Here is a 24,091-nt window from a genome sequence, read left to right as displayed (position 1 = left end):
TTGTTTGTTTCTTTTTCTTTCTACAAGGGATTGAACCCAGGGGTACTTAACAGTCCCAGACCTTTTTTTTTTTTTTTTAATTTTGTGATAGTCAAGCTAAATTGTTGAGGGCGGCTTTGAACTTGTGATCCTCCAGCCTCATCCTCCCAGGCCACTGGGATTATAGGTGCTAAGGATTGAACCCAGTGCCTCACACATGCTAGGCAAGTGCTCTACCACTGAGCCTCAAACCCAGTCCCTCCTAATCAACTTTTGAATTCTTACATTTGGGAGCAATATATATACTATTTCAGGCTTCCCTTGGACTTTCTCTGATTCAGCCTTTGAAGATATGTTTTCATGTGTTAGCTGATAGTGTGAGACTTTGAAGGTACTCTAATATGGGGAAAATTTGATAGCAGATTAAGGTCAGATATTGTTTGGCGCCACATAAGTAAGATCACATTTAGCAACTGAGAAAATCAAATCTAGAACTGGGTGTGATCGCGCATTCCTGTAACCCAGAGACTCTGGGGACTGAAGCAAGAGGATTGCAAGTTCAAGGCCAGCCTTGGCAATTTAGCAAGACCCTAAGCAACTTGGTGAGACCCTGTCTCAATAAAAAATAAGAGAGGCTGGAGATGTAGTTTAGTGATGGATCACCTGATCCATCTTGTAATTGTAATTGAACTGAGTTCAGTCATTAGTACCACAAAGAATCTTAATCAGATCTTTATACTGTACTTTTACTAGGGATGGAAAGGAGGGAGGTCTGATTGGTGTGAAGTTTCTGAAATTTAAAATTTTATTTGGTGACTTTAGATGTGGGGGTTGTGAAAGAAGAGACAAGGATATCTTTAGGGTGTCAAAGTTTTTTTCTGAGTTATTTATGATAGGTATTAAGAGCAAAGATAGATTCTGCTTTGCATATTTTTGAGGTAATATACAGAGTTGCATATTTTAGTTCCAAAAAGTTTTGATGTCCAGAAGATGTCTCAAGTAAGTAGAAGAAATAGGAGCTCAAGCTGAGTGGGGGGGGTGCACACCTATAATCCCAGTGACTCTGGAGGCTGAGATAGTAGAATTATGAGTTCAAAGCTAGCCTCAGCAATTTAGCAAGTTCTGAGCAACTTGGGGAGACCCTATCTCAAAATATAAAAGGGGCTGGGGATGTGGCTCAATGGTTAAGCACCCCTGGGCTCAATCCCAGTACCAAATAAATAAGAGCTCAGGAGACAATAATTTGGGAGGCATTTTCCCTTTGATAATCAAGGTAATATGTCAGAATTTTCCCCTCCAACTGGATTATAAGCCTTAATAACTAAGATTTGTGTATACTTGTTTGAAATTTCATAATCTATACCTTGTTTCCAAGCAATTAAATATTTGTTCGCTGATTAAAAAGTTGAACATGAATGTTTCTTTTGATTCTAAGAAGGTCTTGAAAATGCTGTTTTCTCTGTTTTGTGAGCATAACTTTGAAAGCAATTATAAAAGTCTTAATATATTTTATTTTAAAAATTAGGATATTATACCATTTATTGATAAATATTGGGAGTGCATGACAACCAGACAGAGACCTGGGAAAATGACTTGGCCAAATAACATTGTCAAAACAATGGTAAGTAGACTAAAGTTGATTAGACTTGACATTTAGAAAACCACTGTTCTTTGTAACAAATTCTGTTTAGTCTCACTGAAATAATGTGATTACTAAGAAAATGTGTAATTTTATATTAAATTTTTGAAATTATGAGATTAGGTAACTGTAAATTTTAGTAGTTTTTTCATGTAAACTTTGTGAGTTGCCTGTTTTGTCTTAAGTGAATATCATTCATATTGACAATAATTTCATATAGTGAGACCTTTTGTTCACTGTATTTTTATAAATTTATATTAAAATCGGAGACCATTTTTGTTCTTTGATTTGAAACAAAACAAAAAACTTTGTTCTAAACATTGTCCCTAAAATTAAAGAGAACTCCTGGGGAGAAATCAGTAGCAAGCTGTTGATAGTGCTCATCCCTGGGGAGTGGAAGTATAGGTGAGGCGGAGGGAAGATTGGCTCTCTTTAAGTTTCTCTTTTGTTTGAATTTTTTGATGGTCATGTATTTTCTAATGAGAGGGAAAAACAATATTACCTTTTGGAACTATACCTATTTTCTTTTGGAGTTGGTGATTGATCACCTCTGCCATACTTTAAGTATAAAGTTTCCATTAATAATACTACTGTCCTGTTTTCTTTTAGAGTAAAGAAAGAGATGTATTCTTGGTGAAAGAACACCCTGATCCAGGAAGTAAAGACCCCGAAGAAGATTACCCCAAATTTGGACTTTTGGATCAGGTACATTAACATGCTTCTTGGGGCTGGGGAAGTGGCTCAGTGGTAGAGCACTTGCCTCTCACGAACGAGACCCTGAGTTCATCCTCAGCACCACATAAAAATAAACAAAATGAAGATATTGTGCCCATGTATAACTAAAAAATATTTTAAAAAAATATGCTTTTTATTCTCTTTCTAATTTTAAGCCACATAGGTAGGGAATCAGATTTTGTTTATTTATTTGCCACATAACATTGCCAGTATATGCCTATAAATGTGGACTCCAAATAAATGGTATTTTGTGTGTGTGTATGTGTGGTACTAGGGATTGAACCCAGGGGTGCTCTACTACAGAACTATAACCACCACCCTTTTTGTTTTATTTCTTTTTTTTTTCCTGGGAGTACCAGGGATTGAACTCGGGGGCACTCAACAACTGAGCCACATCTCCAGCCCTATTTTGTATTTTATTTAGAGATAGGATGTAACTGAGTTGCTCGCTAAATTACTGAGGCTGGCTTTGAACTCCTGATCCTCCTGCCTCAGCCTCCCAAGTTTTGGGGTTTACAGGCATGCGCCACTATTTCCAGCCAAATAAACTTTGTTGATACATCTTTTTCTTTTTTTGGTACTGGGGATTGAACTCAGAGGCACTCAACAACAACTGAGCCACATCCCCAGACTTCTTTTGTATATTATTTTAAGACAGGGTGTCACTGAGCTGCTTAGCACTGCGCCCATTGCTGCTCAGCTTCCTGAGCCACTGGGATTACAGGCATGTGCCATCACATGCAGCATCATTTTTCTTTTTTAACGTTTTGATTTCTTCACAAGTATTGCATAAATGTGTGGTTCCAAATTATTTCTGATTTTCCTGCTATCTGAGATTTTGCTCTTGAAAACAATGCTGTAAAGAAAAAATTATTGTGAAAAAGAATTTATATTGTTTGTTTAGCATAGCAGTAAAAAGAGAATTTTAACTTTTTGTTCAATGGCAGAGATCACATGTGGCAACTAAGTAAGTCAGATCTTTGGGCTGTACTTTCAAGTGTCTGATTTGAAGTGGGATTTTGCTATGTAGCCCAGGTTGGCCTGGCACTCATGGGCTCAGGAAATCCTTCTACCTCAATTTTCTTTCTTTTTTTTTTTTTTTTTAAATATTTATTTATTTATTTTTTGGCGGACACAACATCTTTGTTTGTATGTGGTGCTGAGGATTGAACCCGGGCTGCACGCATGCCAGGCGAGCGTGCTACCGCTTGAGCCACATCCCCAGCCCCATCTACCTCAATTTTCTTAGTAGCTGTAACTAAAGATTTATTTGCTATCTTTGAAAGTTTGAGTTTTCACATAAATTCAGATTTTGTCTCTTGTAAAATAAGATCTGAGCATACTAGGCCTGATTTCAATCTCAGTCAGTCAGAGGCTTTCTGATTTGCCATGTACCCTCTACCTCTACTCCAGTTGATTGGTTAATTGCCATTCATCACCATTCTTTTTTTTTTTTTTTTTTTGCGCGGAGTGAGGGGGTGAACCCAGGGGTGCTTTAGTACTGAGCTATATCTCTAGTCTTTTTTTATTTTTCATTTTGTGGCAGGATCTCAATAAACTGCTGAGGCTGCCCTCAAACTTGACAATCCTCCTGCCCCATCCTCCCAAATTGCTGGAATTAAAGGCATGTGTGCCACCATGCCTGGCCCCTCCTTTTTCTTTTTATTCTCTTTTTGTTGTTCTGGAAATTGAACCCAGAGTCTTGCATATGCTAGGCAAGTGCTCTACTACTGAATGTAGCCTCCTTTTTTTGTTGTTTTGTTGTTGTTGTTGTTTTTTATTGGTTGTTCAAAACATTACAAAGCTCTTGACATATCATATTTCATACATTTGATTCAAGTGGGTTATGAACTCCCATTTTTACCCCGTATACAGATTGCAGAATCACATCGGTTACACATCCACGTTTTTACATATTGCCATACTAGTGACTGTTGTATTCTGCTATCTTTCCTATCCTCTACTATCCCCCCTCCCCTCCCCTCCCATCTTCTCTCTCTACCCCATCTACTGTAATTCATTTCTCTCCCTTGATTTTTTTTTTTCCCTTTCCCCTCACATCCTCTTATATGTAATTTTGTATAACAATGAGGGTCTTCTTCCATTTCCATGCAATTTCCCTTCTCTCTCCCTTTCCCTCCCACTTCTCATCCCTGTTTAATGTTAATCTTTTTCGCATGCGCTTCCTCCCTGCTCTGTTTTTAGTTGTTCTCCTTATATCAAAGAAGACATTTGGCATTTGTTTTTTAGGGATTGGCTAGCTTCACTTAGCATAATCTGCTCTCATGCCATCCATTTCCCTGCAAATTCCATGATTTTGTCATTTTTTAGTGCTGAGTAATACTACATTGTGTATAAATGCCACATTTTTTTAATCCATTCATCTATTGAAGGGCATCTAAGTTGGTTCCACAGTCTAGCTATTGTGAATTGTGCTGCTATGAACATCGATGTAGCAGTATCCCTACAGAACGCTCTTTTAAGGTCTTCAGGGAGTAGTCCGAGAAGGGCAATAGCTGGGTCAAAATGGTGGTTCCATTCCCAGCTTTCCCAGGAATCTCCATACTGCTTTCCAAATTGGCCGCACCAATTTGCAGTGCCACCAGCAATGTACAAGTGTACCCTTTTCCCCACATCCTCGCCAGCACTTGTTGCTGTTTGACTTCTTAATGGCTGCCAATCTTACTGGAGTGAGATGGTATCTTAGGGTCATTTTGATTTGCATTTCTCTGACTGCTAGAGATGGTGAGCATTTTTTTCATGTACTTGTTGATTGATTATGTATATCCTCCTCTGAGAAGTGTCTGTTCAGGTCCTTGGCCCATTTGTTGATTGGGTTATTTGTTTTCTTATTGCTTAATTTTTTGAGTTCTTTGTATACTCTGGATATTAGGGCTCTATCTGAAGTGTGAGGAGTAAAGATTTGTTCCCAGGATGTAGGCTCCCTATTTACCTCTCTTATTGTTTCTCTCTCTTTTTTTTTTTTTTTAATATTTATTGTTTTAGTTTTCGGCAGACAAACATCTTTGTTTGTATGTGGTGCTGAGGCTCGAACCCAGGCCGCACGCACACCAAGCGAGCGCGCTACCGCTTGAGCCACATCCCCAGCCCCTTATTGTTTCTCTTGCTGAGAAAAAACTTTTTAGTTTGAGTAAGTCCCATTTGTTGATTCTTGTTTTTAACTCTTGTGCTATGGGTGTCCTATTAAGGAATTTGGAGCCCGACCCCACAATATGTAGATCGTAGCCAACTTTTTCTTCTATCAGACACAGAGTCTCTGATTTGATATCAAGCTCCTTGATCCATTTTGAGTTAACTTTTGTGCATGGTGAGAGAAAGGGATTCAGTTTCATTTTGTTGCATATGGATTTCCAGTTTTCCCAGCACCATTTGTTGAAGATGCTATCCTTCCTCCATTGCATGCTTTTAGCCCCTTTATCGAATATAAGATAGTTGTAATTTTGTGGATTGGTTTCTGTGTCCTCTATTCTGTACCATTGGTCCGTCCACCCGCCTGTTTTGGTACCAGTACCATGCTGTTTTTGTTACTATTGCTCTGTAGTACAGTTTGAAATCTGGTATCGCTATACCTCCTGATTCACACTTCCTGCTTAGAATTGCTTTTGCTATTCTGGGTCTTTTATTTTTCCATATGAATTTCATGATTGCTTTATCTGTTTCTACAAGAAATGCCGTTGGGATTTTGATTGGCATTGCATTGAACCTATAGAGAACTTTTGGTAATATCGCCATTTTGATGATGTTAGTTCTGCCTATCCATGAACAGGGTATATTTTTCCATCTTCTAAGATCTTCTATTTCTCTCTTTAGGGTTCTGTAGTTTTCATTGTATAAATCTTTCACCTCTTTTGTTAGGTTGATTCCCAAGTATTTTATTTTTTTTTTTGAGGATATTGTGAATGGGGTGGTTTTCCTCATTTCCAGTTCAGAAGATTTGTCGCTGATAAACAGGAATGCCTTTGATTTATGCGTGTTGATTTTATATCCTGCTACTTTGCTGAATTCATTTATTAGCTCTAGTAGTTTCTTTGTAGACCCTTTTGTGTCTTCTAGGTATAGGATCATATCATCCGCAAATAGTGATAATTTAAGTTCTTCTTTTCCTATCTTAATGCCTTTAATTTCTTTTGTCTGTCTAATTGCTCTGGCCAGTATTTCGAGAACTATATTGAATAGAAGTGGTGAGAGAGGGCATCCCTGTCTTGTTCCAGATTTTAGAGGGAATGTCTTCAGTTTTTCTCCATTTAGAATGATGCTAGCCTGAGGCTTAGCATATATAGCTTTTACAATGTTGAGGTAAGTTCCTGTTATCCCTAGTTTTTCTAGTGTTTTGAACATAAAGGGATGCTGTACTTTATCGAAAGCTTTTTCTGCATCTATCGAATAACGTTTATTGATTTCCGTATATTTAACCAGCCTTGCATCTCAGGAATGAATCCTACTTGATCATGGTGCACGATCTTTTTGATATGTTTTTGTATCCAATTTGCCAGAATTTTATTGAGGATTTTTGCATCTAAATTCATTAGGGATATTGGTCTGTAGTTTTCTTTCTTTGAGGTGTCTTTATCTGGTTTGGGAATCAGGGTGATATGGCCTTATAGAATGAATTTGGAAGTTCTCCCTCTTTTTCTACCTCCTGAAATAGATTGTAGAGTATTGGTATTAGTTCTTCTTTAAAGTTCTTGTAAAACTCTGCTGTATATCCATCCGGTCCTGGGCTTTTCTTTTTCTTGGTTGGTAGTCTTTTGATTAGCCTCCTGTTTTAATTTAGATATTTTTCCTTTCAGGATCTTAGTAACATTGGTCCTGCTTATGACAACCAGAAACAAAGTAGTACTGTGTCTACCAGTGGGAATCTAAATGGTAAGTGTTTAAATGTCTTACTGTTGAAATATTTTTAAGCTGTTGAATCTACATGTGTCTAGAGTTGGGCATTCTTTGGGTTTTCTCTTAACCTGTGTATTTACTAAGATCCTTAAAATCTAATTTTTAGGAGCTAGACAAGAATTTTGCAAATGGTAATAGAGGAGAACTTTTTTCAATTTACCTCAGTTTGATCTTATGTGAAGCAAATTTAGTATACCTCAAAGTACAATTTAAAGGTCAGATTTACTGCATTTTTAGTAGACTTCCCATCTGTATCTTCATAACTAACACTTAATTTAGAAGGATTCAGTTGCTCTCCACTCTTTTTTCCGCAATTTAGCTATTATGTAACAAGCTTCCTGTGTCGGTCTTCTAATTTTTCTTGCCTGTAACATAAATATATTCATATATCAATGCTACTGTATGGATCACCTGCTTCAGCATGGTTTTTTTGTTTGGTAACCCATCTAATGGGAAATGCTGTTTATTACTAATGGTATTAATGAGAATTAGGGTGGCTGGAAGGTAGCTAGACTATTCTCTGACACATGGTGTCATAACTTGTCTTCTGGAATGGGAAATCTTAAATATTTAGTCCTTTCTGCAATTATTATATGGGTTGGAAATATCTAGGCGTGTTGTTTATCTTTTTACACCATGTTTTCCTGTTTACTTGTTAAAATTTGACAAATACATGGTGCCACTTCTGTTCTTACAGGTGGAGCCACTTTGGGAGGTGAATTCCTCCTCTGTCTTCTTTCAGCCTCTCAGACTTAAGTATTTTGTGGTTTGGAAAATGCTTTTTGCTGAGTTGTGGTAGAAGCTAAAACTAAATAATTTTAAAGCATTGTGAAAGTGGTGGCAATAGCACTTTAATATGAAATAGTAGTTCCAGTTTAATGTTAGTAATTAAAAGCTTGTATGCTGTCATATTCTGCATAACATGGCCAGAAGTTCCCTTGGTATTACACTTTCTGTTCAGAATAGATCTAAAACTTCTTTCTTAAAATAATTGAAATGGGCTAGGTGTGGTGATGCACACCTATAATCCCAGAGGCTCAGGAGGCTGAGGCAGGAGAATCATGAGTTCAAAGCCAGCCTCAGCAAAAGTGAGGTGCTAAGCAACTCAGTGAGACTTTGTCTCTAAATAAAATACAAAATAGGGCTGGGGATGTGGCTCAGTGGCCAAGTACCCCTGAGTTCAATCCCCAGTACCCCCACCCCCCAAAAAAATTAAAATGGAAATGACAATGTTTTAAATTTTATTTACTTTTTTATTTTTTAGTTGTTAATGAACCTTTATTTTATTTATTTATATGGGGTGCTGAGAATTGAACCCAGTGCCTCACACATGCTAGGCAAGCACTCTGCCACTGACACCCAACCCCAGTCCTGGAAATGACAATTTTAAAAACTTAAACCAGGTGTCATGGTGTATGTTGGTAATCCCAGCTACATGTCAGACTGAGGCAAGAAGATCACAAGCTCAAGGCCAACCTGGGCAACTTAGACCCTGTCTCAAAATAAAAATTTAAAGGAAAAGGGCTAGGGGTGTAGCTCAGTGGTCCAGCACTTGCCTAGCATACATGAGGCCCTGGGTTCACTCCCCAGTACTAGGAGGAGGGGAAAAAACCTTAATGGCTTTTTTTGATTGATGATAATGACATTGTAACAGTTTAACATTTAACCTTTTATGAGAAATAGGAATAACATCTACTTTGTTCATAAAAGGAAATTCTGCATTAAGTCTGGTCCTGTGTATGTAGAATATGACCTACCCTCAATGTCTTGATTCTTTTTATTGCAGCAGAACTGCTGATAATTTCCAAGCTTGTCCCAAATTTACATATAGTACTCTATGCAGTTGTTTACGTAAAGGTGTTTTCCTGCAGTTCAAAGACATTTTTTGCAAGAGGGAACAAACTAATTGAGAGGAATAATAGAACTGGACAAAAATTACAGAACTGGACAAAATTCCAAAGTACCTGTTTCAGAAATACACAAGGTAATATTCCTTGTGCCCTCAGTATAGAGCTGAATTTTTTGTTTAAAATATATAAATTTATCAGAGCTGGTGGTGTGGCCCAGTGGTAGAGCCCTCACTAGGTTCACTGTTTTTAATCCCCAATACCACCAAAACAAAACCATATGTGTGTGTGTGTGTATATATGTATAAAGTAAATTAAATTATCTGTTAGTATTATTTGCCCATAACTTCACAAGCCAGAGTTGTTTAGCCTGAATTTTATCCATGTACTTGTGCAATCTGAAACATTGACAAATGAGTATGTAACTAAAAATTGCCTACTGAATTTAAAGCCTCCGTATTGTGTCATGTACAATCATAATGTCTAGCAGCACTGGAGAGAAACACCTTTTTAGTACTTCTGTTTCTGTTTTCCATGTTTGATGTACTTTTGTTTTCTTAGATACTCAAGTTAAGTGCTTTAGCAAATATTGTGCTTTTATTATGTTTATGAAATATATTGTGCAGTTCAAGCAAGTGAACATTGACCTAAAGTGAGGATATTTTCATTATAGATATTTGTATTGATTTGGGAGGGGGGAGGGAAACATCCACGCAATTGTTTTCATTCTTTTTAGCTGTAGGTGCTTGGAATCTGAATGAGTGCAAATACATTTGTGTTACATCCTCAAAGTATACTAGTATTTTCAGTTTTTTAAGAAAGGAAGGTTGAAGATGTAACACAGGTATCATTAGTGCTAGGTTCATTTGAGATTACTGACAAAACCCAGTGTTCTGGGCTGTGAGACACCTCAGCAGATTGTTTCAGAAGGAGCGTGAAAGCCAATATGCTTTCAGGAAGGAAATCCTCCTGTGGTGTTACACAAATGCACATTGGGTGTGTCAGTCCCTATCCACATTGCTACTTCCATTGCAGCTCTGTTGAAAGTGATCTTGCCTTCTATTCAAAGGGGGAATTGCAGCAGGAAGCAGTGGAAAAGGAAGAGGAGCTAAGCGCAAACAGCAGGATGGAGGAACTACAGGGACTACCAAGAAGGCCCGGAGGTGGGGAGATCACTGCCCCACCCACCACCTTTTGAATATTTGGTGCTGCCAGAGTCCACCATAGGGAACCATTTTCCATTGCTCAAGTGTCTAATGCTGAAAACCTGTCTTTTTTTTTTTTTTAAGCCTTGAATACTTTGGAAGGGCAAAATAATCCCACACTAGGTATGCTATTTTATGAACTTGTTACTACAGAAAGGGAGCCCAGGCAGCATCTTCTGGTGATAAGCCTGGGAAATCACATTCCCTTATGACACCTTGAGAAAGCTTGGATGGAGGAGAGGGAATGAAAACAACTAAATGCAAACTCCTTAACTTTATGCCTCTTACCTCTCATGTCTCTTCCCTTCCCTTTGTCTAATGTTGAAGCAGTAGAATCCAGATCACTTCTTATTTAGACTGGCAATAGATAATAAGTGCTCATATCTGAGCTTCTGTCCATTAGTTTATAATAATAACTGAAGGAACCCACACTAAATCACTCCCCCTTTCTCCCCTAATAATAAGTACTGGCCAAATTTTGTAAACAACAAAGAGTTTATGGTTAAGAATCACCAGGAGTGGTCAGTCCCTGACAAATCACTTGCCATTCCCTATAGATTATAAGTAATGTAACCAAAACCATTTTGCCAAATAAAGCTAATCCCTTTAATTTCCCTATTTTGCCTCCAGAGGGCAGGATGGTCTAAGTTATGAAAATTAATTTTGATTCCTGTGTTCCAGCTAAGATCTAAAAAAACCAGAGGCCTTTATTACAGAGTAGAATGCTGTTGAACTACAGCAGTTTTACTTTCTTTTTCTTTTTTGATACGGTGTGTAACTATGTTGCCCAGGCTGGTGTAGAACTTTCAGTTCTCCTACCTCAGCCTCACAAGTACCTGAGATTACAGGCATGTGACATCAAATTTTATTTTTCCTTTCTGCAGTGATCCTTTGTTTTCTGCTCAGCGTCTTCCCCCTCATGGCTACCCTCTGGAGCACCCCTTCAACAAAGATGGCTATCGGTATATTCTAGCTGAGCCTGATCCCCATGCTCCTGACCCTGAGAAACTTGAACTTGACTGCTGGGCAGGAAAACCTATTCCTGGAGATCTTTACAGAGCCTGCTTGTATGAACGGGTTTTGTTAGCCCTGCATGATCGAGGTATGTAAGGTATTAATGATCATATAAACTCAGGGCTGCTATGAACTGCTGTCACCTGCTTTGCCCAGTCTAGGATTAAATACACATCTCAGTTTGTTACCAGTACCCTACCCCTCATCTTTAACTAGACCCAGCCAGGATGTACAGGAATAATTTCCATCTCTGTCCTTTTCTTTCTTTCTTTTTTTTTTTTTTAAATAAGTTCTAGCCTTTTTATACATCTTTTTTTTTAAAAAAAAATTATTTTTTAACTGATTTTTAAACTTAAAGTTGCAAAAAAATGATACAGAGAATTTCTCTTTCAACTGTCTCCTAATGGTAACATTCAATCCTAGCACAGTTAATCAAAATAGGAAATTAACATTTGTAAATACTACAAATTGATCTTCCCTTATCCAAAAACCCCAAATTCTTTGAAATCTGGAACGTTTTGATTGCCAACATGAAGCTCAAAAAGTTTTGGATTTCAGGGGCTAGGGATGTAGCTCACTTGGTAGAGTGCCTACCTTGCATGCACAAGGCCCTGGGTTTAATCCCCAGCACTACCGCATACCAAAAAAAAAAAAGTTCTGGATTTTAGATTTAGGATTTTTGTAGTACAGATGCTCAACCAAATAAAGTTCTTGCAAATACTCTCAAATATGAAAATCTCCCAAATCTGAAACAATTCTGGTCCCAGGCATTTTAGATAAAAAGAGATACTTAACCTAATTAACCAAATTAAAGACCTTATTTAAGTTTTACCAGTTTTTCCACTAATGTCTTTTGCTTACATTTCATGACCATGATACTTTTTATTGGTTATTTTATCAAGTGTTCCTCAATGATGGTTGTCTGATGTTTTCTCATGATGAGACTGAGGTTATGCAATTTGAGGAAGAGTAAAGAAATTATTACTGTTCATTGCATTATCTCATGTGGTTCATGATGTTGATTTTTTTTATTGATTATATTGACTATGGTGATTTACTTAAGATAATTCTGTTGACTTCTCCACTGTAAATTTACTGTCTTTCCTTTTATTATTAATAAATAACTTGGGGAAAATTTGAGACTGTGCAAATATCCTATTTCTCCATAAAGTTTTCTTCACTAATTTAATACTTTTCCATGGATCTTGTCTGAAATAATTATTTCTGTGGATATCTGCCATATGATTTTCTGTTTCTTCTTTTCCTTCTTCATTTTATTTGTTTAATTGGTTATATTAGCATGTACTCAGATATTTTATTGTGTGGGGTATAATCCAATACTTTGATTATTTTGTTGCTTACATTATTCCAGCTTAGTTTCTTCAGGTTGATTCTTGTGTCCTTTTCTTTAGTACCAGGGATTTTTTAGAACCCAGTGGTACTTAACCAGTGAGCCATATCCCTGGCCCTTTTTATATTTTATTTAGAGACGATATTGCTGAGTTGCTTTAGGACCTCGCTAAATTGCTGAGGCTGGCTTTGAACTCTTGATCTTCTTGTTCTTGCCTCAGCCTCTCCTGCTGGGATTATAGGCGTGAGCCACCAACATTCAGCTTCTTGTGTTCTTTAGATAAGCGTGTTTTTTTTTTGTTTTTAAGTACTTGCTTACTTTCTGACTTCACAATATTTTCCTGACTAATCTGTGTTTTCTATTCCCAGGCCTAGTAATCACTACTTCTTCATGGAGCCTTGTTTTCTTTTTTCTTTACTGAAAAATATGTAGGTGGACACAATACCTTTATTTTATTTTTATGTGGTGCTGAGAATCGAACCCAGTGCCTCACACATGCTAGGCAAATGCACTTCCTCTGAGACACAACCCCAGCCCAGAGCCTTGTTTTCTTTAATTGGAAAACAACATTTACAAATTAATATCTCGGTGTTAGCTATTATCTTCATCTGTTTTATGTTGCTGTAACAAATACCTGAGCATGCTCACTATTATTGGGTGTTGATGCTTCTAGATACCCTCAGTGGTCAGAATTGGGAAATAATGTGTATGAATACTTACCTGCACATAACAAATGGCTGTACTGAATTTATATTGGTGCTTGAAATTTCAGTCAAACCAACAGAGGGTCATTCCAGCCTTTCCCCTTCAGTTGTTGGTAACTTATTTCTCTAACAATAGAAAACTGACTTAGATGAATAGTTATAGGTAATTACCTATATTATTTCTACTATGCATATGAATAGTTTCAGAAAATACAAGATTGGGGCTGGGGATGTGGTTCAAGCCGTAGCGCGCTCGCCTGGCATGCGTGCGGCCCGGGTTCGATCCTCAGCACCACATATAAACAAAGATGTTGTGTCTGCCGAGAACTGAAAAATAAATATTAAAAAAAAAATATTCTCTCTCTCCTCTCTCTCTCTCTCTTAAAAAAAAAAAAAAGAAAATACAAGATTAAACAGGAACATCTTGTGATGTTGGAAAGTAAGGAAGTACTTAAAAAAAAAAAAAAAAAAAACTTGCCTGATGTGTTGGTACATGTTTGTAAATCCAGCTACTAGGAAGGATAAGGCAAGAGGACCCCAAGTTCAAGGCCAACCTGGGCAACCCAACAAAACCCTTTATCAAAATAAAATTTTTAAAAGGGCTGAGACTGTAGCTCCATGAAAGAGTGCTTGCCTAGCATGCCTGAGTCCCTGGCATCAATCACCAGTAATGCAAAAAAAAAAAAAAGAGAGAGAGAAAGAAAGTTTTATTGATTTGCATTCCCACCAGCCATGTAGAGAAAGACTTTATTTCCTTATAACCTTTTTTTGTTTTTGTTTTTGCAGTCAGGGATTGAACCCAGGGGCACTTTACCATTGAGCTACATTTCTAGCTCTTTTTAATTTTATTTATTTGTTTGTTTGTTTGTTTTTGTTATTGAGGATGGAACCCAGGGGCACTTTACCACTGAGCTATATCCCTAGTCCTTTTATTTATTTATTTATTAATTAATATATTTTTAAGATACTGATGGGCCTTTATTTTATTCATTTATTTTATGTGGTGCTGAGAATCGAATTCAGTGCCTCACTCATGCTAGGCAAACACTGTACCACAGAGCCACAACCCCAGCTGCCTTTTTATTTTTATTTTGAGACAGGTTTTAGAAGTTGCTCAGGGCCTTGCTAAGTTGCTGAGTATGGCCTTGAACTTTCTATCATCCTGCCTCAGCCTTTTGGATAGCTCGAAGTAAGAGACATACACCATCACAATTGGCTTCTGCTATTTTAAAAATATCTGAAATTGTTTTAAGGTAAAGCGTTATATTTTTTCTTATTTTGCTAGACAAATACTCTGCCACTGAGCTACATCAAACCTTAGAAAGTTAAATCTTCCTGGGTGTGGTGGCACACACCTGTAAATCCCAATGTCTCAGGAGGTTGAGGTAGGAAGATCACAAGTTTGAGACCAACCTCAGCAACTTAGAAAAGCATTAAGCAATTTAGCAAGACCTTGTCTCAAAAAATAAAAAGGGCTGGGATGTGGCTCAGGGGTAAAGCATTCCTGGGTTCAATTCCCAATACCTAAAAAAAGGTTAAGTTTTCTAAAGGATGGTTTATTCAAATCAGGATCCAAACACATTACAATTGGTTTGTTATATTTTGGGGGATATGCAATGTAATTTTAACCTGTTATCTTAAATATAATTACATTTAATAAAAACTAGAAGACCAAGGGCTAGGAATATGGCTCCCCACAGTTAGAGCACTTGCCTGGCATGCAAGAGGCTCTGGGTTTGATCCCCAGCCCTGCACAGAAAAAGAAGAAAAGAGACAGACAACCTAACATTTTCTTCCTTTCTCTTTTGTCTGGATCTTGTGTTGAGATTTTAGACTCCTGAACTAACATTTTGAACATCTGACCTGATTTTCCTGACTTTTATTGTCTCATCTTGAGTGTAGGGGCTATGTCTCTAAATTCCTCAAAAAATAAGTTGAAGGCTTCTGTTTTAATGTCCATCACTGCAGCTCCACAGTTAAAAATCTCTGACGACCGTCTGACTGTGATTGGAGAGAAGGGCTACTCCATGGTTCGGGCTTCTCATGGAGTGCGGAAAGGTGCCTGGTACTTTGAAATCACTGTGGATGAGATGCCACCAGACACTGCTGCCAGACTGGGTTGGTCCCAGCCTCTAGGTAAGCTGGGGCCATATTGTGGACATCACAGCAGATAGACAGATTTAGACCTATCTGGCTTAGTTTTAAGACTGCTGTGTTTATCATAAAATTCAGTTTCTGAAGGGTTAGCTGATTTGCAAGTTCTGGAATACTTTTGAAAAATAGTTTATAAGCAATTTACAGAATTGACAAATAATATAAAATAAAAAGGAGTAGCATCTTTTCCTTTTGCAAACCAGAGTTCGCTTATAGTCCTCTGATTTCCTGTATATCTTTTTATTGAGACAGGTAACCTTCAAGCTCCCCTGGGTTATGATAAATTTAGTTATTCTTGGAGAAGCAAAAAAGGAACCAAATTTCACCAATCTATTGGAAAACACTACTCTTCTGGCTATGGACAGGGGGATGTCCTAGGATTTTATATCAATCTTCCTGAAGACACAGAGACAGCCAAGTCACTGCCTGATACTTATAAGGATAAGGTGAGTTTGCCTTCCTGCAATGGATTTCTGGCTTTGAGGATCTGTGTCAGTGGTGACTATAGGTGTGGCCTCTGTTTTCTTGTGACTGACCACTTTCATATTTTTCCTACATATTTTATTATAAGCATTTTCAGACATAATAACAAAGTTTAACGAATTTGAGAGTCAGTACCTGAATATCATCATCTACATTCTGTCAGATGATTCCAGTTAGGGGCTAGGATGTGGCTCAGAGATAGAACGCACTCCTACCATGCGTGAGGCACTGGATTCGATCCTTAGCACCACATAAAAATAAAATAAAGATATTAAAAATAAAATAAAGATATTGTGTCTACCTATAACTAAAAAATACATTAAAAAAAAAAAGGTGTATCTGTTCTTTCTTCCACCCATCTATCCATCCAGTATTTTTTTTTTTTTTTAAATAGTTGTGTATGGGCAGCATGCCTTTATTTTACTGGTATGCAGTGCTGAGGATTGAACCCAGGCCTCACACACTAGGTAAGCGCTCTGACAATGAGCTACAGACCCACCCCTGTCCATTTATGTATGTATGTATGTATGTATGTATGTGTGTGTGTGTGTATGTGTGTGTGACAGGGAAAATTGCAAACATCAGTACACTTGCCCCTCAGTACTTCAGGATGCATATAATTAACTACATATAACATTTATATGAAATGAAATATACAATTTCATAGTAAACATTCATTAAGTTTTGAGTCTGACCTAAATTCCTATGAAGATTTAAACTCTTGGCTGGGTGTGGTGGTATAAACCTGTAATTCTGTAATCCCACCAATTTGGGAGGCTGAGGCAGGAAGATTGTATATTTGAGGCTGGCCTGGGCATTTTAGCAAGACCCTCTCTCAAGAGTAAAAAGGACTTGGGGGCTGAGATTGTGGCTCAGTAGCAGAGCGCTTACCTCTCACATATGAGGCACTGGGTTCGATCCTCATATCAAATCCACCAAATAAGGGCTGGGGATGTGGCTCAAGCGGTAGCGCGCTTGCCTGGCATGCGTGCGGCCCGGGTTCGATCCTCAGCACCACATACAAACAAAGATGTTGTGTCCACCGAAAACTAAAAATAAATAAATAAATATATTAAAAAAAGAGAAAAAATCCACCAAATAAAATAATTAAATTTGATCCACCACATAAAATAAATAAATAAAATAAAGATATTATGTCTATCTATAATTTAAAAAAAAAAAAGGACTAGGGATGTAAGTCAATGGAAAAGCATCCCTGGGTTTAATTCTCAGTACCTGAAAATAATCCAGTTGTGGGATGCATGAATGTAATCACAGCAACTCAGAAGCCTGAGGAAGAAGGATCCCAAGTTTGAGGCCACTCTCATCAATTTAACTAGGCCCTATTTCAAGATAAAAAAATAAAAAGGGCCAGGATGTGGCTCAAAGGTAAAGCACCCTGGGTTCAGTCCCCAGAACCAAACAACAAAGAAGATATATATTCTCTCTTTTTTTTCTTTTTTTTTTTTTTTTTTTAGTACTGGGGATTGAACTCCGGGGTACTGGACCATGCAGCTATCTCCCTAGCCCTATTTTGTATTTTATTTAGACACAGGGTCTCACTGAGTTGCTTAACACCTAACTTTTGCTGAGGTTGGCTTTGAACTCAAGATCCTCCTGTCTCGGTCTCCCAAGCTGCTGGGATTACAGGCGTGTGCCACCACACCTGGCTGAAAAAAATGTACACTCCTAACATCATTCCAGGAAGTTTTATCTTGCCCTTTCTAGTTCCCATCCCTAACCCCATAGATCCAATGAATATTTTAATTTTTTTTCTATCATACTTTAGTTTTTGCCTATTGAGTTTATGTAAATATAGGTATGTAGTGTGTTCTTTTAATAACTTTGTTTATTTTTTAATGAGGTGCCAGGGACCAAACCTCACACATGCGGGGCAAGCCCTTTTCCCACTAAGCCACAACCCCAGAATTTTAGGTGGTGACATTTATTATTGTCTGTCATCTTAATTTTAGCAATTTGATGGATATATATCTTCTAGTGTCTTTTTTTTTTTTTTTTTTTTTACATTTTATTTTTTTAGTTGTAGGTGGACATAATACCTTTATTTTATTTTAGGTGAGGATTTATTTATTTATTTAGCTGAGGATTGAACCCAGTGCCTCATGCTAGGCAAGTGCTCTACCTCTGAGCCACAACCTCAGTCCTCTTCTTGTGTCTTAAATTACCAATTCATTGATGACTAATGATATTTAGCATTTTTCCTTTTGCTTATTGGCCATTTATCTTTCATGAAGTTTCTTTTCAAATAGTTTGCCTCAGGCTGGGATGTGGCTCAAGTGGTAGCGCGCTCGCCTGGCATGCGTGCGGCCCAGGTTCGATCCTCAGCACCACATACAAACAAAGATGTTGTGTCTGCTGAAAACTAAAAAATAAATATTAAAATTCTTTCTCTTAAAAAAAAAAATAGTTTGCCTCTTTTTTAATTCATTTATCTAGTCATTTGTTTGTAGTCATTTGTCAGATATTTTTTGTTTTGTATTACTAGAGGATTGAACCCAGCACCAAGCCACGTGTCCAGCCCTTTAAGACAACGTCTCACTAAGTTTCTGAGGCTGGCTCCAAATTTGTGATCCTCTTGCCTTGACCATCTAAGTAGCTGGGATTATAGGCATACCCTACCATGCCTGGCTAGATGTAATATTTATTTTTAATTTTTTAAATATTTACTTTTTAGTTGTAGTTGGACAAATACATTTATTTTATTTATTTTTATGTGGTGCTGAGGATCGAAGTCAGGGCCTCACATGTGTCAGGCGAGCACTCTACCACTGAGCCACAACCCCAGCCCTAGGATGTGATATTTTAGTACTTATTTTTTTTTTAGTTTTTGGCGGACACAACATCTTTGTTTGTATGTGGTGCTAAGGATCAAACCCGGGCCGCATGCACACCAGGCGAGTGCGCTACCGTTTGAGCCACATCCCCAGCCCCTAGATATGATATTTTTAAAATTTTTTTTTACTAGTCTGTATCTTCATTTTTATACTGGTATCTGAAGTTTTTGTTTTTATGAAGATTAATTTCTCAGATTTTTCTTTTACAGTTCTATTTCTTTCTGTGACCTACAAATCTTTGGGTACCATCAAGTCACGAAATATTCTCCCATATTACCCTTTGAAAACATTATGCTTTTATGTTTAGGTCACCAATCTATCTTGAGTTCATTTTTATGTATAATGTGAAAGTCAAGGTTATTTCTTTCCCCCAATAGGAATATCCAGTTATTCCAGCACCATTTGTTAATCTCTTTCCTTTCTTCATTGGATTTCTGTGGTGTGTGGGTTTTTTTAATATTTATTTTTTCGTTATAGATAGACACACAATATTTTATTTTTTATATGGTGCTGAGGATTGAACCCAGTACCTCACACATGCTAGGTGACCGCTCTACCTCTGACCCACAACCCCAGCACCATTCTTTGGTGTTTTTAGTGGAAATTAACTAGAGGTTTATTTCTAGACTCTGTATTACAGTAATCTATTTATTGTATTTTATGCTGGTACTGCAGTGTCCAAATTACTATGGCTTTAGAGTAAGTCTTTAAATTTGGTAGTAGATGCCCTCTAACTTTGTTCTAAAAATGAGCAGCTCAATATATCATTTTATTAATTGCATTACACCACTGACTCTCATCTCCCGTCTTACCATCTGGAACCCTGGAAGGTATACCACCACACTAATTCCTGGTCTGTAGTTAAAAGCCTCGGTGGATTCTATAGGAATCATTAAAATTATTCACTTTTTTATTTATATTATGAACATTTGATTTTAATGAATAAATAATTTGTAATATGTCTGTTCAATAGAATACTATAGATCTGTTTAAAAGCAACATATGTTCTGAGGGACAAATGCTCTCTGGTGTATACTATTGAGTGTGAAAAACTCAAGAAACAAAACAAAATTTACAATATTATTGCATTGTATGACTTGTTTCTTTGCGTGTTTTTCTTGTGTATATTTTTGGTGTTTGTATTTTTAATTTTGGAGATAATCATATATGCTTTAGAGTCTCTGAAAGAGTAATACCAGGACACTGGAGTAATGATCTTTTTTTTTTTTTTTTTTGGTACTCAACCACTGAGCCACATCTCCAGCCCTATTTTTGTATTTCATTTAGGGACAGTGTCTCTCTGAGTTGCTTAGCACCTCTCCACTGCTAAGGCTGGCTTTGAACTCCCGATTCTCCTGTCTCAGCCTCCCAAACTGCTAGGATTACAGGCGTGTGCCACCACACCCAGTTGGAGTTGTAAATTTTTTGCATGGGAAACTCAAGTGAGGCATAGTGAGAGAGAGATACTCTTCATTTTATATGCTTATGTAGCTTTGATTTTTTTTTTTTTTTTTTTTTTTTTTTGGTACTGGGCATTGAACCCCCTGGGGTACTCTACCACTGAGCTATATCCCAGTCCTTTTTATTTTTTATTTTGAAACAGAGTCTTGCTAAGTTGTTGAGGCTGGTCTTGAACTTGTGATCATCCTGCCTCAGCCTCCTGAGTTGCTGGGATTATAGGTGTGCACCACTGTACCCAGCTCATTTATGAAGTCTTTTTATCATGCTTAATACATGTATGTGCTAAGAAATTATTAAATAAATAATGTATATATTTGGGAGTGAATAGTTAAATCAACTATTGGAAAGAGGTGACCCAGAGGCCACCTGTGGGAGAAACAGGAAACTAGGAGCAAGAAAGTGGTCCTTAAAATGTTATAGAATAAGGAGTTCAGGCTCTGTAAAATTGTTATTTCTTTCACTGAGATTGTTGGGGAAAACAGTATAAATTAATTTAGGCTCGCTCTTTTATGCATTTTTGTTGTGGTGAGAATGTGTACTTAAACGTATTTGTTTCTTCACAAATTTTCTTAGTAGTGGCCTCTTTTGAAAATATTTAACAAAAAATGGATGGATGGGAGGGGCTAGGGGTGTGGCTCAGTGGTAGAGCACTTACCCAGCATGTGTGAGGCACTGGGTTTGATTCTCAGCACTGCATATAAATAAATGAATAAAATAAAGGTCCATCAATAGCTAAAAAAAATTTTTTTTTTAAATGGATGGCTGGTATAGTAGTTCAAGTAGTTCAATGGATGAACGCATAGTAGTTCAATGTCTAGCAAAACTCAATGGCAAATGTTTCTAATTTCTGTTGTAGAGCACAAGGAGTTGGTGCTATTTGTGTGAGTCTGACTTTATTTTCTCCATGATGATGCATCTGATGCTTCAATGTGCCTTTTTTCCCCCTCTCGGTTTTCAAGGCCTTGATAAAGTTCAAAAGTTATTTGTATTTTGAGGAAAAAGACTTTGTGGATAAAGCAGAGAAGAGCCTAAAGCAGACACCCCATAGTGAGGTGAGTCATGGTCATAAAAACATCAGAATTATAAGGCCTTGGGCTGGGGATGTGGCTCAAGCGGTAGCGCGCTCGCCTAGCATGCGAGCGGCCCGGGTTCGATCCTCAGCACCACATACAAACAAAGATGTTGTGTCCGCCGAAAACTAAAAAATAAATATTAAAAAAAAAAAAAAAGAATTATAAGGCCTTGAAGATTGAGACCTGTCCCTTAGTGATAAAAGTGAAAAGATGAAGCCCAAAGGAGAATACAGGGATTTGGGGGTAACATATCTAGGCAGCAGCACAGCAAGTGCCCAATCCTGCCTACTGACTTTGTGCTCTTGCTGTGGTACCATGGTGTAGCTATTAGAGGGGTGATAGCGTTCTGTCAGGAACACTCTGTAGAGAAAAGAGAGGTGTGATAAGGACAGGAAATTAAGGAAGCAAGTGAGATGTCCTTATTCTTTATCAGAAATATCATGTACAGAGGAACATGGGCTAGGAGAGGGGGAGACCTCCCTGTGGGACACAGAGGCACCACAGGCTAATGCTCTAGAACTCTCTCTGCCTCCCCTTCCTAGGTAACAGATTGGGGACATGATTACTCATAGTCCTAGCACAGTCCTGGGCCAGCCTTCAGGGCCAAAAATCAAAAGGGTAAGGGGAGCAGGTGGAAGAAAGTTCTGGGCTACAAACATTTTTCCATTAAAAATGCTGTGAAGCTACCTGGGACAGTAGTATAAAGGAGTACAGTTCCACTTATTTTGGTGGTGGGGGCTGGGTATATATGTGTGTACACACACACACGAAACCATTAAGAGATCTCAGGACAACGAGATATACCTGGTGGTTAAGAGAGCATATTCAAGATAATTGTAGGAGAGAACAAAGAAAATGAGTATTTGAAGACTATGACAGATTTCTAAGAGAACTTCAAATTTAAAAAAAAAAAGAACTTGAAATGTTTCAGAGAAATAACGACTTACATGGAAGACAGATTACTTACAGGCACAATATAATGAGGAATAGGAAGTACAACCGTTTGGTATATGTAGCATAGGAATTCAGAAAAATAAGAAACCTGAAGTCCACTGAAGTGTAGCGCATGTGTACATTGAGTTTTAAAATATTCTATAAATATAAAATATTGTTGTTATACAAGCTATATATTATTCTTAGAATACGTTATTGGCAGTCCAGTAATAGCACTTCTTAAGTCTTCTTCAAGTGAATTCTTTTTTGTTTGTTCTTTTTTTTAAGTTCTGAAGTAAAACCATGATTCTTATTTCAGATAATATTTTATAAAAACGGTGTCAATCAAGGTGTGGCTTACAAAGATATTTTTGAAGGAGTTTACTTTCCAGCCATTTCACTGTACAAGAGCTGCACGGTATGTATTGTGTGTTCATCCTCTGAACAGAATTTGAGGGAAGTATTTTCAATAGGTTGTGATGATAGAGCCATTGAGCTGGATGCATATAATCCCAGCTACTCAGGAGGCTGAGGCAGGAGGATCATTAATTCGAGGCCAGCCTCAGCAACTTAGTGAGGTTATAAGCAACTTAGCAAGACCCTGTCTCAAAATGAAAATAAAAAGAACTGGGGATGTAGCTTTCAGTGATAGAGCACTTCCCCAGCATGTGTGAGGCCCTAGTTTCATTCCCCAGCACCAAAAGACAAAAATTAAAAAACTGTTCCAAAAACACTTGAGGTTTTAGGAAGTATTTGCTTGTGTAGATAAACATCATGCAATTAGTGTGTACTTTACTTTTCCTTTGAATACACTGTGTGGGATCCTTTTTCATTGTAAAGAATGTAAGTTGCCAGGCACTGTGGTCTGTAATCCCACCAGCTTGGGAGGCTAAGGCAAGAGGATTGTTGAGTTCAAAGCCAGCTTCAGCAATTTAGTGAGAACCCTATCTCTAAACAAAATATTAAAAGGGCAGGGGATGTCGCTTACTGGTAGAGCACTCCGGGGTTAAAACCCCAGTACTCACCCAATAAAACAAAAACCATTATACATGCATAAATCAGTTTAGAGTAGCTATTATACTTTAAAAAAAAAAAAAAAAAGATGATCCAGCATGAAGAGATTATCATTAGATCATTAGCACTAGTTTGTTTTAAAAGTTAACATGGAAATTTCTACTTTTTTTGTTTGTTTGTGGGTAGCTATCCTTGAAGAAGATAAAATAAAGAAATCTTAGGTTTTGTTTTGTTTTGTCCTAGAGATTGAATCCAGAGACACTTTACCCCTGAGTTGTATCTCTTGCCCTTTTCATTTTTTTATTTTGAGACAGAGCCTTGCCAAGTTCCTGAGAGTTGCTCAGGTAAATTTGCAATCCTCCTGCCTCAACCTTCCCAGTGTCTGGGATTATGGGTGTGTTCCAGTGCACCCAGCTGTTTTCACCTAATTTTTTATATAATTTGGATATTGATAACTTTTAGCAATGCTAATGCATCTCATTTGTTCCATTAATACCCTGAGTATATACATTTAAAGTGAAAAATTTGCCATATCATATTAACTTTCCAATATTTTATTTATATTTTCCATGCCTGATTGAATTAAATTCACTCCAGGTTTCCATTAACTTTGGACCATGCTTCAAGTATCCTCCAAAGGATCTCACTTACCACCCTGTAAGTAATAGTAAAATGTGTGCATGCATCCTCAGCATCTTTATTTCTTTCTGTGGCTCTTTTAATCACCCTTTTT

General features: G+C 37.4%; 1 protein-coding gene across 2 annotated transcripts in view; it reads left to right on the top strand.

Annotated features, from left to right (window-relative positions):
• Positions 1–24,091, top strand: part of Ash2l (ASH2 like, histone lysine methyltransferase complex subunit) — a 34,908-nt gene that overhangs the window by 7,813 nt on the left and 3,004 nt on the right. For both annotated transcript variants that reach the window (XM_027939316.3, XM_027939317.2), the window contains exons 6-15: positions 1,505–1,600; positions 2,228–2,323; positions 7,165–7,240; positions 10,181–10,274; positions 11,201–11,418; positions 15,354–15,521; positions 15,792–15,985; positions 21,298–21,390; positions 22,664–22,762; positions 23,956–24,015. In XM_027939316.3, coding sequence (XP_027795117.1) covers positions 1,505–1,600; positions 2,228–2,323; positions 7,165–7,240; positions 10,181–10,274; positions 11,201–11,418; positions 15,354–15,521; positions 15,792–15,985; positions 21,298–21,390; positions 22,664–22,762; positions 23,956–24,015 — 1,194 coding nt within the window. The remainder of the gene's footprint in view (positions 1–1,504; positions 1,601–2,227; positions 2,324–7,164; positions 7,241–10,180; positions 10,275–11,200; positions 11,419–15,353; positions 15,522–15,791; positions 15,986–21,297; positions 21,391–22,663; positions 22,763–23,955; positions 24,016–24,091) is intronic.

Source organism: Marmota flaviventris, chromosome 3, assembly GCF_047511675.1.
Source record: "Marmota flaviventris isolate mMarFla1 chromosome 3, mMarFla1.hap1, whole genome shotgun sequence".
NCBI classification, from domain to species: domain Eukaryota; kingdom Metazoa; phylum Chordata; class Mammalia; order Rodentia; family Sciuridae; genus Marmota; species Marmota flaviventris.
The sequence above is the reverse complement of the archived record's forward strand: the minus strand, read 5'-3'. Positions and strand labels throughout refer to the sequence as shown.